At 37.0% G+C, this 14,004-nt stretch overlaps 1 protein-coding gene across 8 annotated transcripts in view; it reads left to right on the top strand.

Moving 5' to 3' along the window:
• The window catches only part of LOC139140617 (A-kinase anchor protein 9-like), a 137,491-nt gene that overhangs the window by 84,932 nt on the left and 38,555 nt on the right, over positions 1–14,004 (top strand). For all 8 annotated transcript variants that reach the window (XM_070709972.1, XM_070709974.1, XM_070709978.1 and 5 more), the window contains 3 exons: positions 123–190; positions 2,497–2,659; positions 9,328–9,540. In XM_070709972.1, the coding sequence (XP_070566073.1) occupies positions 123–190; positions 2,497–2,659; positions 9,328–9,540 (444 nt within the window). The remainder of the gene's footprint in view (positions 1–122; positions 191–2,496; positions 2,660–9,327; positions 9,541–14,004) is intronic.

Below are 14,004 nucleotides of genomic sequence, written 5' to 3'. Positions count from 1 at the left end.
GGTTGCAAAACTGGGTACAAGATTAAGGAAAATGTTGAGAATAGAGGCATGTTCTTTGTTCTTCCCTGCATGTCACTTTCTTCCACAAAATACACTAATCGTTAAATGTCACTCTCCTTCAGGTGCAGGAACTCGTCTGCAGACAGCTGTGGAGCAGTTATTGGATGTGGTGGCACAAACTACTCAACAGGTATGTCCATACTTTTCATGAAACTTGTTCATGGCTTTATGTTTGGCAGTCAATATGCTTAACTTTTAACCACACACCTATGAGGTATTTTGTCAGAGTTTTTAGGAACATAACATGTAGCTCTCTGCAGCATTTCAACTATGTGGTAACAATCGCCTTTGTGTGACATTCAGAAAGTACTTCGATGTGGCCATTTGTTTTTAATAAATAGCAATAAATGTGTTGAATTTATTTCTTTTTAATGCCAAGGGGGTTAATTAGGGCTATGTTGCACAATGTTTCTCTGACATTGATCATCTATACTGGTAGTATCTTTAATTTACTGTCCCATATCATTTGAAGCTCCACATTGGAAAATCAAAAAAACTAAAATGTCAATATTTGTCATTTCCCTGTCACGTTACAAAGTATTAAAATGACATGCAGTGCAAAATTAAACAAACTTGCAAATTTTCAAGAATGATAACTAACTATTTGGTGAATTTCGTCAGGACTGAAAAATAGGCAAAAATATTCACAGGGAATGTATTTCATTTGAATGCAACATGTTCAATAAATGAATACTATCTTCTCATGGTAGAATACTGGAACGGCAAGCCATCCATTTCACCTCGCGAAAAAATATGTCAGCAACCTAGACTGGTCCAGCTGTAGTATTGATATCACTGTTCAACTTTATCACAAGTTGCTGTGCATGTAACCAGTGCAAATTACCACAGACTAGCGTGTCAGACGAGAATTCTTTAAGATGTTCAGTAGTCATGAAATGCAATGACATCAGGGCTCGTCTGTCAAAAAAAACAACGTCATGACAGTATGTCATCTTTGGTTGACCACAGAGGATTCATAGGTTTACCTTTGTACTATTCTTTCAGTGCATAGTTTAATGCATTTACAGTATTCAGTATGGGTTATATAGTCCACAACAGTGGATGTCGTTTACCGAGTCATACCACCAATGTATTTTACTTTGCTTGCGTATATGTCCCTTCGGAAAAATTGGGGACATTTATGGAGCTAGACCAGGCTGTGGTGTATTGATCCCTCGTTTACTGAGTCATACCACCAGTATTTTACTTTGCTTGCGTATATGTCCCTTCAGAAAAAACAGGGATGTTTATGGAGCTAGACCAGGCTGTGGTGTATTGATCCCACGTTTACTGAGTCATACCACCAGTATTTTACTTTGCTTGCATATATGTCCCTTCGGAAAAATTGGGGACATTTATGGAGCTAGACCAGGCTGTGGTGTATTGATCCCTCGTTTACTGAGTCATACCACCAGTATTTTACTTTGCTTGCGTATATGTCCCTTCAGAAAAAACAGGGATGTTTATGGAGCTAGACTTGGCTGTGGTGAATTGATCATGGCCATAGAACCTCTGAAAACCACAGCCAGGGGCTAGGCTAGATAGATCCATGTTTGTGAATTAACAGCAGTGGGAGTAACCTTGACAGAGACAGTGAGAAACAAACACTCCTCATTTATTCCTGTTCTCATGGGGAAAGATGTTTAGATGTGCCCGATGGACATTGCTGAGTCGTGTGGGTATTTTACAAGCATCAGTAGCGAAGGTTCCCTCAATAGTGGCGGTGTATTATCAATCGGGTACAAGGCCAGCCTTATTACGGTAATCAACTGAGCAACTCTGTGGCATATTGTGGTACCGAAAGATTTTATTCTCCGACAAAGAGTATCCAGCTAGTGCTGCATGCTCATAATTTCCATGGTTATTTCCGTTCTCCATGGAAATTCACCGTGCCTGCGCGATCAAACCAGATTGTACCAAGCAGCAACATTTGAATGTCAGTAATTTCACATAATGATGCAATATACAGGGGTAAAAAATTTTTTTGTTTTGCATGTTGTGCAGAATTGCATAACATGTAATTTCATTCAATCAAAATTTTTTTTCCCATCATACAAGTTTCAAGGGTTCTGGCATAGCAACAGTTGTGCTGGTAAATTTCACCGTCAAAAGTACATGACAGGGGTAAATACACTGGCAGGTTGGCAGGCTTGGCATATATTTGATATCGAAGCCCAGCTTCTGGGAAAGCTGGCCAGTAACAGGAAATGCAGGTCGCTGTGAAAGTAGGTTGTTTCGAGGATATGCTAACAGTAGCTTGCCAGGTAAGGAAAATCAGAATCGCATCAAGAACACAGGATCTTTACTTTTTCCAAAAGTCAAGATACCACACTCCACAGAGACGGAAGCAAATTGTCATGCCCCCGTCCCCCTCCAGGGGTAATCTGCATTCCTCCCCTGATTTTTTCCCCCCATCCTTTCATTTTTGATGCACAGCTACACATAGCTCAGAGCAGTCAGCAGGAGTTACTGGCAGCCGCTTCAGAGAGTCAGGATGAACTCAGCGATCTGAGAGCTGTGCACGAGGAACTTGTCGAAAGACTCCGAGAACAAGTGCGGGATAGAGAAAGACTTGAACTAGAGGCACACCAAGCTGATGGTGAGTATTGATTAATTAATCATTTTTTTTTATTGTTTTAAACCTTTGAGTGCTATAATTTTCCCACCAAAATTTTAGTGCAACATTTTACCAATTTTTATAAATTTTTCTGTAATTACTTTGATAATTTTGGACCAAATGGACATTACATTTCATCTGCTGTAGATTTTTATCAAAATGTTGGCAAAAATCTGAAAAAAATTGACTTGGGTATGTTTTATAAAGGCAACAGGTCATTGGAAAGGTAGCCAAATTTGTTTGCAACAGGTTGCATTGTTAACAGAGGCTGAATTTATATTCGGACTTTTGTTCTATAACATTTTTTAAAAATTGTGTTTTTGACATGATTTATCCTATTTGATTTCTTTATGTTAATGTGTGTTAATGTCCTCTGAATCAATACATGGGATTGGTACTCAATATATCAAATTATTAAAAAACAGGGAAAATTGCAAAAATGCAGGAATACAGCTTAAAAATATCTATTACTGTGATAAAATCCCGATCATACAAATTTAATGTTATTGAACATTTTATGGTGTGTGAGTGAGGCTAAACCAGATGACATGCTGTGCTTTGAATAAAAAGATAAAAATTATGAATCAATAACATGTTTTAAGATACCTCATAGAAACTACTTCAAATTTGAAATCATTTATCCCAGTATAAGTTTATTAGGCTATGAGACAAAAATCAGTTATAATACTGCAATACATGATTATGTAATCCTTGCATTTTTACTCCAGACACGTTTGATAACATCATTATGTCAATATGAACAAGGCCGATCCATATCATTATATGTGATTGATGAATATTTATGCATACAACGCTTTGATTCTTGGAACAAAGATGATGACATCATCAAGTTAAAATGGTGTCAATAGACTCGTACATTGTAAACGGTTCTTGTAGTATCGGTAACTCCAGCATCTGTATATTTTCAATGCAGACAGAGATTCTTGGAACTGCACTGTTAAATGAGCTATAAGGTATCGTCACTGTATGAATGGAACAGTTGATTGCCCTATTGTGATGTCAATAGTATCAATTATTCAGCTTATTTCTGTCGAACTGGTTTCTGAAAACTACACTCTTTATTTCACTTTTTTTATTTCTTGCCTCAAAATAAACATTCTTTGAAAGAAATCTTAGATATGTAGATGATATGAGATGTCTGACGCTGTTTTTTTTTTCTGTGATTGTTTGCGAGCCATTCTGGTAAACAGTGATAAAATTTTGTGTTTCTTGATTTATTGTACCGAGAAAGATTAGACTGTGAGATGAGGTGTATCTCATGGCAGATAAAAACTGTTCAGACTTCCGCGCTCACCAGGGCAAGATGTGTTGCATGTGTTGTAACCATGGCAACACCATGTGTCTACACACTCATGTAAACGTCCCGACTTCAATGCCGTCGTGAGCATCATTTGTTCTCTGAAAAACCTCCTCCCTCATTCATCTTGAAAAATTTCTGCTCCGTCAAGAGTGATGTGAAAGAGATAATTTCAGGATGGGTTTCTATATAATCCCAAGTCTCCGTACCCTTCTTGACTGCTTACAAAGAAATGTAATTTCTCTTGCCTCCGGTGTAGTCTCCAAACTCGCCATTTCATCTTTCAAAACTGCAGTAACCCAGTGGCAGTTTTTGTTTTGAACAATGTCCATGACGAGCACATGTGTAATGCTTTTGTGGCTGAAGATGCATTATTAAAATTCAAAAATTCCAGTCTTTTTTTTCACTTTCGATGCAGAGGGAATATGTTTCATAGGAAAGCCATGGAATAATGGTGTCTCACTCAGGGAATCACCAGTTTTGACTGTGTCCCCACGCGATGATGGACAAGTCAGTGAGAGGCAGATAGCAGATTGCAATATTCCATAGGAAAAAACGTAGGCTCCAGCCGCCCCAATTTGCATATCAATAGCCACGATGATGATTAGAGATGATTGTTGCCCTCTCTTTTCAATGGACTCAACTATTTTACAGCGCGGGGGATTTACAGCTGAATTGTCATCTAATTTCAGTATAATTCTAGACTGATTGTACCCTTCTTGACGAGATATAGTTTCCAGACTTTTTTAATACACCTGTTTCAGCATTACATAGGTCCCCGGAACAGTTAGATTAATATCTATATGTTCACAGCACGCCTGATGTATCCCCATCCTGGAGGTAATACAATATGAGTCTTCACAGCCTCAGCGCTTGAAGTTCCAATCAATATAAAATGCCTACCAAATCATATATTCCCGTTTGAATTAAATTGACGCACAAATTGGATTTCACACTGGATGGAAACAATGCGGGAAATCTGCTTTTTATTTTTTCATTATTTTTGTTGGCTTTCTCGATACTCTGAGAATGAAATGGGGGAAAAAAAAAGCCTGCAAGACCCTGGGAAGAATAAAGCCAGTGCGTCTCTCAGAGCGTACCTTGATGATGTATAGACCCTGATCAACAGGGAGAACCAATTTAGGTCCGTTTTACGTCATCAGTGTTTCTTGTTGAATTGATCTAGTCTAGGATATTACTGTAGCATCCAGTGCATACTAGCTGCACTGCATCTCGCCTCGTACAAGGTTCAGCCAGCACCACCTTGTCTGTTTCAATCTCCCCGACGCTTCCCCGAGCCCAGCCCAGGTAGGTCTCCAAAAATACCTGGAACAAAAAAGATCACAAAAAAATGCTGTTATGGTCTGTCAAGATATCAGGTATATTTTAATGATATAGGAATTATTGTTCTGTGAGCATTATGGCTTTACTTGTACAATGCAGTTACGATTTTGTGCAATTTTGTGGGCAATGTATGGATTAATTTTTTTTTTGCTGGACGTGCAAATTAATTTGCAATCTGACACGACACAAGCGAAATATGTGTTTTTTTTAAATTGACATGCCAGCATGGTGTTGTACAGGTATGTTACGTTGAGTAGTTCTTTGTGTGGGTGGACAGACCATTAGCGTAGCTCTCGGCTGAATGTGTAAAACATGCAGAAACTATTAATTTTGAGTGTGGGGGTGGGAAAAACTGAATATATGCCTTTGATGGCTTGTGTAATATTAATTGTGCATATTGGATTTGGTCATTTTGCTGCATCGCTTGCTGGTGGATTTTAATTTTGGAAATGAAGGCAAATGCTGTTTTTTTGTTTTTACTATGTGTAGATGAAATTTTTTTCAATATTTTATTTGTTTGAGAGGAGTAGTGTTGAGAGTAGTGAAATCACGCTGGAAATCAGTGTATATTATGTGGTATTTTCACATTTGCCAATTTTACAAATGTTGCCTTTTACGTCACAGAGATGGAGTTCAAAGACCTAAACTTACTTGTTTATGACGTGGAGATTGGAAGAATATAGATTCCCTGTTCAAAGAATTTGAAATATCATATGTCAGCTGCAAAACACACAGATGCAAATTTGTCATCTTTTTCTCAGAAACGGCGGATCCCTCCAGCAAAGCTTTGCTTTGCTAAAAATAAGTAGAATATACTGGAGTTTTTGTCCGTTGAAGAAAAAAGATTGAAAAGGAAAATATGGATTTGTTTAGATTTTTAATAGTTATTATTAAAGTGCATTGATAAACTTGCATTGTATAAACATGGAGACAATATTGCAAGGATATACAAGCTACAGATGTATATTTGACAATATTCTATTTGAATTTATATGAATATCATATGGGCAGTTTGTTTCTTAGTCATTCTTGTATATTTGCGTGTGCAATGCCAAAATTCCCTGTGTATGCAACATTTTTTTTCCAAAATTTTAAATTGTTTGGGAAAAACAAGAATATTTAATGTCTCTTTTATGCAAATATTTCTGAGTGGGTTTTGTTATTCCCCAGAGCGATGAGAAAATCACCATGGTGGATTTGAGCTTCTGTAGAAATGTTTAATAATTCGCTGCCCGTATTTGATGCGGGTATTAAGCTGTATACGACAGGGGATCATGAGACTTGGCCATTACATGCACCAACACGTTATCACTGTCTCCAAGGTACAACATTTGTGTACAACATATATATCCGGAATTCCAGCAGGCTTATTTTCTTTTGGAGTCTCTGTCTTGTGGGTCTGTGCAGCGTGTAGAAGTTTTTTTCAACAATGTCACGTCCGTCAAAGATTCCCCTTCCTGTCAGGAAGATCCGTCCTGTCAGAGAGACCCGTACTGTCAGAGAGAGTCGTCCTGTTCGAGAGACCCGTCCTGTCAGAGAGAAGAAGAAGAGGAAGAAGTCGGGACAGATCTCTGATCGGCGTGAGTTTCTCTGCTTGACACACTAAAAAAGCAATTTTGAGACAGCAGTTTGCTTGTGTTTATGGCCTTAGTACACACGACAGTCAAAACTTGGCATTGCTTGAAAGTCTTCTTAGGTGAAATTTGCTCAAATACCACAGATAGGTAGATGACATCTGAATTTCACTAGGGTCTGCGATTTTTGTCGCTGTGCTCAGATATACCCACCCATGCCTCCAGTCAGCTCAATGCAACATGTCTTGCTACTTTCTATATATGTATGGTACACTGCAGCTTAACATATGCCAGTTTGCAAATCATGGTTGGATTTTCATACAAGTGTTCTGATGAACAGATGATAATTTTACCCCTTTCCCCACCATTTTCAAAACGAGAAATACCGCAATAATTTATTTTATGGAAACAATAGGGTTTTTACTATGACTGTAGGGTGAAGAGTTTAATGTGTGTAGTAGTTCATACTATGGAGCTTTGCCAGGATTTACCTTTTGTGTATTGTTGATATCAGTGACAGAAGAATATGGTGTTCATTGCAAATTTGATTTTCTATTCATTGATACTTAAGTATTTATATTTGGTCATATCATGGCAGAAGGGTGACTTTCTGTCTTTCATGGCTTGAAACAAGAACGTTTTGCCTTCGAAATCGGGGTACAGCAGAAGAAAAGTATGGACTTTTTGCGAAATGAATACCACAGCAGTCTCAAATAGTTGTCTAGGAATATTTTATAAACCATTGGTGGGGAGGGGGTGGGGGTTGATAGACATGTGAAGTTCAAATGGCTTCTCGCTGGATATTTGGAGAGGGCAGAGATTTATCAATATCTCACATTGTCTGGAAAGTCGATCTGTTGAGTAAACCCTTGAAATATCCCTCTGTCTCTCTTATGGACGTACGATGTAGATATTGAAACTAGCGGACCAGATGGTGTCGGCCATGGGCTGTAATCTGTCAACTATTCAACAGTAATTGGCATAGAGAACACACAATCTGTCCTAATGATTTAAATGATTTGCATTCAGATTTGTGAATACAAGTCAATCTTTTGGTTTGTGTGCGTTTTTTCGATGCAAAGATCAGAATTTTTGTCTGCCAGTGGCTTGACAACCCGGTGAGTAACGGTGATTGTATGGTGGTTGGAAATTATAAACTTTTGAAATCATACTGTGTTGTGAGATTGGTATAGCTCTAATTACCGTCATTTAAAATACCAGCAAAATTCTGACTGTAATGATATCAAGTACTGGTAATGAGAATTTATGTAACAAGGCCAGTGATTGGCTGTATCATTCATGAATGGATCTTGCTAAGCTTTTTTTCCTGTATGTGTATACATTTCGTTATTTGACACACGTAATGGTAAGTGGTCGATTTATTGCAAGTTTCAACAACTAGGGTTTGATTTCATTGTGTCAGCTGATGTATAGATTACAGGACACATCCTGTATATGATTCAGCTATGGTTTCAGATCTCTTCACATCATGTGTCTGTTGTGCCCACACTGGTATGCTTATCTGCCATTATGAAGCGTTCAGCGGTATTTACAGCAACCATCTCCTTTGCATGCTGTGTATCCTTGCTGTGTCATTTTCTGTGATGTGACTCCCAATAATATTTCAATCCGTGTGAGTCGGCTCAGGACAGGCAGGATATTAGAAAAACCCATGAGTAGGCTGGCTCCAGAATAAAATATAAAACTCCGGATACTTCAGTGTTGTGCAGAGAACAGTCACTGCAGAAGTGATGCCATAAGGGTACATTGAAATACATGTGGACAAACACATGCAAAAGGAATACATATTCTTTCATGGTTTGTTTTGTCTGTAGTATGTTCCATTTGAATTTCAGCTTTCACTCGTTGAACATCTGGAGTTTCTTACCTTGGCTGTGGTAGGGCACTGAATGTTTTATACCTATTGCTAAAGCCGCCAAAAGCCATGGTCAAGTCAAAGTTATGCAACGACATTCTAGCTTTTGATTTGAGGGAAAATGCACATTGTGACACCACTAGACTTGTATCTGATGTTGAATCCTTCTTGTATGTATGATAGGATTTTGAAAACTTTTCCGATATTGGATTATCTAATGATAAATCATGGAGAACTGAAAGCCTAACCAGTAAATATCAAATGGAAAACATCATGAAGTTAAATATACCTCTGTTACCTCCATTTTTATCTCAAAAGCAATTACAGCAAAATATATTATATCAAAAAGATCTTACTGACACAACAAATGAAAATTTAGAAATAACCATTTTTATTCTTAGGTTTCATAAAATGCAGCCCTTGGTAGAGCACAGAAAACGAAAGATTTTTTAAGACTATTATTTTTTGCTGCAGGTCTTTTATCATTATTTACATTTTCTCCGTGAATATGAATGATTTTGTGCATTTTATCCCACAGGTTTGATTCAAGGCTACACAGAGGAGAAGAAAATTTTGGAAGAACGTCTCAGGGAGAAAGAGGAAAATGAGCAGGACTTGGTTGAACAGCTCGAGGTGACCTCAACCAGACTCCACCAATTAGAGCAGGCCCAGCAACAACTCAGGGAGGAGCAGGAGCAATTGGAACAGCACAAGATGGCTCTTGCAGAAACCATTGACACCCAAGAATTGGGTAAGTAGCTAGGATTTTGTGTTCTGCAGATCTGTAATAAGTATATTGTTCCATTAAAGAGAGTTTCCTTCTGTATCTATGCATGGTCACTTTCTTTTGCGTAAAGAGAAATGCTGGGAGTAATATATGGATGGAAGAAATTTTGTGGTTTAAGGTAGCGTTGCATATTTTTTAAAGCACTATTTCTAAGCAAAGATGACATAAAAACCTCAAACTATATATATTTTCTAAAAAGAATCTTAAGTTTAGTATGTTAGCAATAGTTTTACTGAAAAAGATGAAGGGGGTTCAGATCTGGGATAAAAAACCTCAATTTTGGTATTAATGATAGAAGTTCATCAAAGTCAAAAACTTGATACTAGTTTTATATAATGAAATGCCTCATTTGAAAATAGACTACATATTGTACATGCAGAAAAAAGATTTTGTTTGCATTATCTATTCTCATTGTTAAATGGCAGGGGTATAAAGACTGACATTCAAATAAGTGATTAAAATTATGATAAGCAAAATTGAAATGACTATTATTCAAAATGTAAGAACTTTATTGCAAAACAATTGAAACAAAGAATGAAAATTGAATGAATCTGCAAAAAAGTGATTTTGAGCAAAATAGGTTGTGTTCATGTGCAACGCCACCTTAAGTTGCATTTATTGCAGAAAAAGAAACAAGTGTGCAATTATGAACGTAGTGTAAATTGTGTCTCGTCAAACTATTTCGCTGTATGTTCGAAAGTCTAACTTTAAACTGAAGTAATTGCAAATAAGTTGCCCTTTGTATTTTTGCAAAAATTCATTCTCAGTGAATTGTTCTCCCATAATGCATGCTTGTTATCATGCATGCAATGCTGCTGCTTGATGCCGGTTCCTCTCTTGTATCATGACCTATTGGTGTAACTTCATTACTGTTCATGAAAACAGGACAAGTATTTTCATTTCACATTTTCAAGCGTCAGAAGTTTTCTTTCTGGAGTGAAGATGATGGATCGTTTGTTGGGTTTCTTTTGTGAAGCCACTTGCATTTTACTTGACACCATATGGTCTCGCACATGTATGTGTCTGTTGGGCTTCCAGGATTTGGGAGAGACCATTTCACAATCAGTCTGCATTGCTCGACCTTGTAAAATTCTCTGTACTGTTATTTTAACGTCACTCCAGGCTGTCGGCCATTCTCTTTGAACCACACAACAACTCAGTAGCCGGGAATTTTTTTGTCCAATTTCCATGGTAACGACATGCCTGTTCTTTGTTTTCTGTCTCAAGGTCTTCCAGGTGATTATGTTTGGTGGATATCATCATTTTCAGATTCATATTTGTATATTTCTTCCGGCCATTTCATTTGTATGAGTGAGTCATGGGTTCATTTTCAATATTCAAATTATGGGAAACCAGTTACCAGGTACCAGTACCTATCAAAAGTTACACACCTAACATTCTCAGAGTGTACAAATCACTGCTTTCATGGTAACTTCTGATCATGCATGTGCGTATGCTTTCATGAATTCTATCATGTTTCTCAAATGGTGGTCAATTCCTGGCATCATAAAATGCTGATAAGTTACTTAGGCATAAAAAGCAAAGCACAAAACAATATATATAAATATTGCCACGAGATTTCCTTTGAATATATTCCAGCAAAGATTATAATGAAACAAAGAAAACTTTTCAGTGCATGGATTTTCAATTCAAAAATTGTAAAATAGTAAATGAATATAAAGTTTTGCTTGACACGAAGCCACATATTTAGTGTGTACCGGCATATTCACGAAGTGCCTCCATTCTAATTCAAGTTCAGTATTTTCAAGTTGATATGTGTGTTGTCCCCCTCTATCATGCTGTCCCATGGCTCGGAATCAATCTAGCTGATGACCTGGCCATGATTGTCCATATCGATGTCAAAGGTCAGTTCAGTTCAAAGTTCAAAGTTTACACCATCATCATAATATATTCATAGTGTAAATCCTTGGTGTATTCTTTGGTGGCCTGTACGCATTCCTATCAGATTTTCTATCATAACTGCACAGGGCAATCTATATGTTTTTTGTCAATAGCAGGCCATGCTGCCTTGCCATTTTAGCTTATTGTGTAAATTATTTTCATGCAAGGATGAAAATAGTATTTTACTCCTAACCCCTAAAGCATAGTATCTCCTTTCAAAGAACTTTGTGATGGCAACAATTTTCTCTCATAATATGCCTGGCATGTTCCTTTGATTCCTTGATAGTTGCTCTGCAAAAATATGCGAAAAGTTGATGAAATAGTTCAGCCCCTCTAATATCCCTACGCACATTGTTCCCTATTAGGTCTCTGTAGTACCAAGATTTTGAAAATCTATCTTAGTCATATTCTAACATTGTCAAATCAAAGCAACAGCTTTATTATCATGATCAGTGTCAGATATGCACTCATGTCTCACATATAGGAATAATTTATGCAGCCCTTTTATCTTGTACCGGTGCTCTGTGTAAACAGCCAACGATAGTTTACAGCCTATGGGGTTATATCCAAGTAAGGTATTCATATGAAGGGTCCGAGTGGAGAGACAGTGCTTAAATATTAAGTAAAGATGACTTATTCAGAAATTCCCCTTACAATATCATCATAGACTTTGCTGTACTTCATAAAAGCAACCGACCGATGTAAATACTGGGATTGATAGCCAATAAAGAATGTTGAAATTCATTTTGACAGCATATTGCAAATGTTTGGAACGTGTGATTAATAAACTTCAACAGGGATAATTCAATATTAACTTTTATGCATATCATGTAGCATTGGACAACACCAGTGAAAAAATGTCAAAACTGACATGCTCAATTCATAATTACATCATACCAATTTATTAATGGAATAATTGAAGCTGTCTAAATGGTCGAGACATGAAAATAACTGTGCTATATTTTGTGATTTAGCATGGTTTTGGGTTGAACACACACACACGTGCACAGCTAGAGAAAAACTCTTGTTTTTGACATTTCACACCAGAATGTCAATATGCTGTTATTATATACTAGTAATAGCAGTAAACGACACCAGAACTGGGTTTTGACCAGTTCACTCCATATCATTGCATTGCTATTGTTTGTGCATATACGTCATGAACTGGTCAAAATCTCATGGTATACCGTCACAGTGCACTGATTGTTGCTCATATTCTGTATTTAGTAAGGCCTACACACCTTTCCAACTCACAAACAACTCAACACCAGCCATGTATTGATCCCCACAGAAATTGATCCTTAAAAAATATAAAACCCCTGATGATGTGTCTGTACCTTAGCTATTAGGAGATGTGTATCTTACCAAATGCTCACAGCAGAATGTTTTTATCACATGTGATTTTGTTTAGGTCGTTTCTCAGATCAATTTTAGAGCAGTCTATAGCATTTTATGAGTAATGGATATCGGTTTCTGAATATCACTCAGTGCTCATCAATGATTGTCGCCTTCCTGTCATCCGTCGATTTCCATGTCTGATTTCAGTGTCTCGGCATTTGTCAATATTCCATTGCAATTAAACTGTGAATATAGCAACTTTTTTATCACAATGTAATGATGAAATTGTGGAAGCGTCATTTAAAAAAATAATCTTTGTCCAAATTATCCATCAGTATTTTGTCTTGTGTAAAAGCAGAGTAATTAAGTTGACATTGGTCTTGTGAAATGTACGGAGGAGTTGATCCCGGTGTTTGGTAATGAGTTCACATTAATACAATTAAACTATGCAATTAGTCAACAGTAATTCTCTTGATGATGAGTGTTTCAGTGCCAGGTCTAATTACAGTAAATATTTACACAGCGAGATTGAAGTGCAGTTGGTGTTATAATAGACAAAAAAATAACAAAAAGAACTTTGTTCTGATGAAATACAAAGAAATATTTTTAAAGATACTTTTATCTTTCCCATTCCATGCACAGTGTAAAAAGACATATTAATGTCAAAACAAAAGTCCTATCATCTGTGCATTAAGAAAATGAACCTATGACACAATAATTTACACAATTCAGTGAAAGTAACCTTTTTTGCTGTTTGCAATATTAAAGTTTTCAGCAAAATGAGAGTGCATATTCTTGTGTGATATACTACATATCAAGATTTGTGTTCTTTTCAATACATTCAAATGAAAATTTAAAATAATGTCATTTGTACTTCATGGCTTATTGCTAAATCAATAAAGGAATATTTTACGCAGGTTTGAAATCCTTGCGACACATCACCCTCTCAAACTCTTGCTTCTGACTGCCCCCAGCCTTACCACCTGCCTACTTAGCCGCTTTGATTGATTAAGCACAGGTATCCCTCTCAGTTTAGTCTGTTTCTGTTGCTTGGCACACTGATTCTGGCTTTCTTCCTGGTTTAATTTGATTTTTCTATGTGGATGTGAGGTTAATATTGGTGCATCTTTTTCACTGTTTTAGGGGTTCTTTGTCTTACAGTAAAGGAAATTCTTGCACTCCAATATA

Source organism: Ptychodera flava, chromosome 9 (genome assembly GCF_041260155.1).
Source record: "Ptychodera flava strain L36383 chromosome 9, AS_Pfla_20210202, whole genome shotgun sequence".
NCBI classification, from domain to species: domain Eukaryota; kingdom Metazoa; phylum Hemichordata; class Enteropneusta; family Ptychoderidae; genus Ptychodera; species Ptychodera flava.
Note: the sequence above shows the minus strand (reverse complement) of the source record. Positions and strands in the feature narration are given on the sequence as shown.